Source organism: Bos javanicus, chromosome 11 (genome assembly GCF_032452875.1).
Source record: "Bos javanicus breed banteng chromosome 11, ARS-OSU_banteng_1.0, whole genome shotgun sequence".
Lineage (NCBI taxonomy): Eukaryota > Metazoa > Chordata > Mammalia > Artiodactyla > Bovidae > Bos > Bos javanicus.
Window position 1 is genome coordinate 2597621 of NC_083878.1, and position 3867 is coordinate 2601487.

The window sequence follows — 3867 nt, forward strand, 5'->3', positions numbered from 1 at the left end:
TGGGAAAGATTGAAGGGGATGACAGAGGATGAAATAGTTAGATAGCATCACTGACTCAATGGACATGAGTTTGAGCAAGCTCCAGGAGTTGGTGATGGACAGGGAGGCCTGGCGTGCTGTGATTCATGGGGTTGCAAAGAGTCGGACATGACTGAGCGACTGATCTGATCTGATCATCCAAATTGATTGCAAATTTCATCTGTAAGTGCTGATCTGTAATGAAATATTACATATTGCTTCTTTTTCTGTTGAGGTGTGGTTGATGTACAGTATTATATGCTTCAGGTGTATGACACAGTGATTCACAGTTCTAAAGGTAACATTTCATTTACAGTTATTGTAAAATATTAGCTATATTCCCTGTGTAGTACATAGTGATTCTTTGAAAATATTTTTCAATACAGATAAAGATTGTTAATTGATATTAATCCACAACTTATGATTTTAATTGAGCATATTTATTCTTATATGGAGAAGGAAATGGCAACCCACTCCAGTATTCTTGCCTAGAGAATTCCATGGACAGAGGAGCCTGGTGGGCTGCTGTCCATGGGGTCACAAAGAGTCGAACACGACTGAAGAGACTTAGCAGCAGCAGCATTCTTATATAATTAGATTTATCTCAATATTTGACTTTTAGTATGTCATTATACTGCAGATTAATCACTCATTAGAGATTACCTGGAAGATCCTCAATTAAAAGTTAAAAACAAAGTTAAATGGATTTTGAAATATGGAACTGTTCTTTCCAATTGCACCAGTATCTGGCAAACTGCTGGAACTGCAGTTCAGAAATAATTCAGAAAATATATCTACTGCAGATTTATGTGGGAATGGACATCCTGCTTCTTGTTTCATCTTTCGACAGTATGGGAAGTGTATTGAGCAGCTTGCTATTACTTGTGATTCAGTTTGTTGAAATGACTTTATCACAGAATAAATTTCACATATGCCATTTTGCCTTGTAATTTTAGGTTGACCTCACTAAGAAACAATATCAAGTCTGCAGCAAAAACTAATTTCCAAAGCCACTCAGTGTTTGAGCAAAGTAGTTGAGGACAGTTTCAGAGAGAAAAATGTTACTCTCAGCTCCAAGCTTGAAAAAATTGCAAACTGCTGTGTGGTAGGGCAAGTCAGTATATTCAGCTTCAATTTCTAAAGAAAATTGGCAGAACTGATGATTTTTAAGTCCATGAGAATAAACTAAGTTCACCGTTGACACTGTTGATCAATGAAACATGAGGGATTCAAATATTTTCCACAAAGTACCTGCCGATGAATAATAGGATGAATAACCATGGACTTTAAACACCTGTTTGCTAGTTTTGTAAATTTGTTCACCAAAGGCTTTTCCTGTTCCACAAACATTTTTCCCACCATCAGATGTAACACATATTAGCAGATTCTACTTCAGGTTGTACTGAATTAGTGTTTTCTCAACTTTGAAATATTCCTGCCTCTAGCTGGTCCATGAAGATATTCATGAAGTCTACTTCTTCAGTAACTACAAACTCTGCTCTGGCTTCTTGAATAAACAGCAACAATTGAACAGTGTCAATAATACCTGTATGTTCATCAATTCTGGGAAGACCACTCAAAATCGTTTGCCTTGTTTTTTAATTATTGATCTCTCTGCGAATGTTTTCAAGTCTTTGAGCAACTGTTCTCATCGGTATAATAGTTTTCAATAAGTTTTAGATTTTACAGGCTAGGAGGCAGAATCGAATAAATTATTTAGGTACTTTCTGCATATTTATTTTTAATGATGAAAATAAATTTATTTTGGGGGAAAGCTACTATATATTTTTTAAATGAGTGACTGCTGCTACAGTTTATTCTTGTGTCATTCGTGTACAGTCACCAATTAGTGTGACTGACAAGGCGGCCGAACAACTTGGTTTGGACCAACTTCATCATGTTGAAGAAGAAAAATCACTAGAAATCAGACCAAGAAGTGTTCACCGCTAGAGGGCTTTTTGTTGATGTGCAATTTATGGAATTCTCCAGGCAAGAATACTGGAGTGGGTTGCTATTCACTTCTCCAGGGGATCTTCCCAAAATAGGGATCAAACATGCATGTCTTGCATTGGCAGGGACTTCTTTACCATCTGAGCTACCAGGGAAGCTCTTAAATGGATTAGTAGGTCTCTAATTTGGAGTCTCTAATTTGGTATAACATCTAACTTCATTTCTGTGCAGACCATCAATTAGCAAATGTCTTCTAACCTGACAATCATTTTAAAAACAAACCCTGGCCGTCGCTCTCCAACACCAGCGCCGCCTCTACTCGCCGAGCTCCAGCCGAAGGAGAAGGGGGGTAAGTAAGGAGGTCTCTATACCATGGCTCGTACAAAGCAGACTGCCCGAAAATCGACCGGTGGTAAAGCACCGAGGAAGCAAGCAGCTACAAAAGCCACTCGCAAGAGTGCGCCCTCTACTGGAGGGGTGAAGAAACCTCATCGTTTCAGGCCTGGTACTGTGGCACTCCGTGAAATTAGTTGTTATCAGAAGTCCACTGAACTTCTGATTCGCAAACTTCCCTTCCAGCGTCTGGTGCGGGAAATTGCTCAGGACTTCAAAACAGATCTGCGCTTCCAGAGTGCAGCTATTGGTGCTTTGCAGGAGGCAAGTGAGGCTTATCTGGTTGGCCTTTTTGAAGACACCAACCTGTGTGCTATCCATGCCAAACGTGTAACAATTATGCCAAAAGACATCCAGCTAGCACGCCGCATACCTGGAGAACGTGCTTAAGAATCCGCTATGATGGGAAACATTTCATTCTTTGAAAGAAAAAAAAATTATCTTCTTCCTGTTATTGGTAGTTCTGAACGTTAGATATTTTTTTTTTCATGGGGTCAAAAGGTACCTAAGTATATGACTGCAAGTGGAAAATAGGGGACAGAAATCAGGTATTGGCAGTTTTTCCATTTTCATTTGTGTGTGAATTTTTAATATAAATGTGGGGACATAAAGCATTAAGGAAAGTCAAAATGTTTCAGTGAACAAGTTTCAGCAGTTCAACTTTATAACAATTATAAATAAACCTGTTAAATTTTTCTGGACAATGCCAGCATTTGGATTTTTTTAAAACAAGTAAATTTCTTATTGACTGCAACTAAGTGGTGTTTGTAGCATTTTTATCATACAGTAGATTCCACCCACTCACTATACTTTTCTAACTGAGTTGCCCTACGTGCAAGTACATGTTTTTCATATTGTCTGTCTTCTGTGCTGTTCCTGTAAGTTTGCTATTAAAATACATTAAACTATAAAAAAAAAACCCTTAGTTGATCATGAAAACACACCTTTAAACACATGACTTTAAAACCCATTGTTTTGCCCACTTTGAAATGTATTTTTTTTTACCCTGACATTGTCATGGCATCAGTTTTAAAATAATAATTTCATTATCACTGATTGATTGCACTGATGCTTAGTAGCAGGAGCCTGTGGTCTATTCTTCATCATGAAAGTTTGTAAAGAGTAACTTTGGAACTTCACTAATGGCCAGTGAGAAGAATCTTTCCCCCTCCACCATAAGTCAGTATTTTTGGAAGTACCGTCCAAGTTGTTTGACATCCCTTCTGCATAGGGACATTCTGCATCCCTAACCACTGGCTGCTGCTGCTGCTGCTGCTGCTAAGTCGCTTCAGTCGTGTCCGACTCTGTGCGACCCCCATAGATGGCAGCCCACCAGGCTTCCCCGTCCCTGGGATTCTCCAGCCAAGAACACTGGAGTGGGTTGCCATTTCCTTCTCCAGTGCATGAAAGTGAAAAGTGAAAGTGAAGTTGCTCATTTGTGTCCAGCTCTTCGAAACCCCATGGACTGCAGCCTACCAGGCTCCTCCGTCCATGGGATTTTCTAGG

The 3867-nt window shown here is 39.2% G+C and overlaps 1 protein-coding gene across 1 annotated transcript; it reads left to right on the plus strand.

Annotated features, from left to right (window-relative positions):
- Positions 1 to 2268: 2268 nt before the first annotated feature.
- On the plus strand, positions 2269 to 3065 carry LOC133256684 (histone H3.3A-like). Its single transcript, XM_061431507.1, has one exon. It carries the CDS (start codon positions 2341 to 2343, stop codon positions 2749 to 2751), a length of 411 nt encoding a protein of 136 aa, XP_061287491.1. The 5' UTR covers positions 2269 to 2340; the 3' UTR covers positions 2752 to 3065.
- Positions 3066 to 3867: the final 802 nt, after the last annotated feature.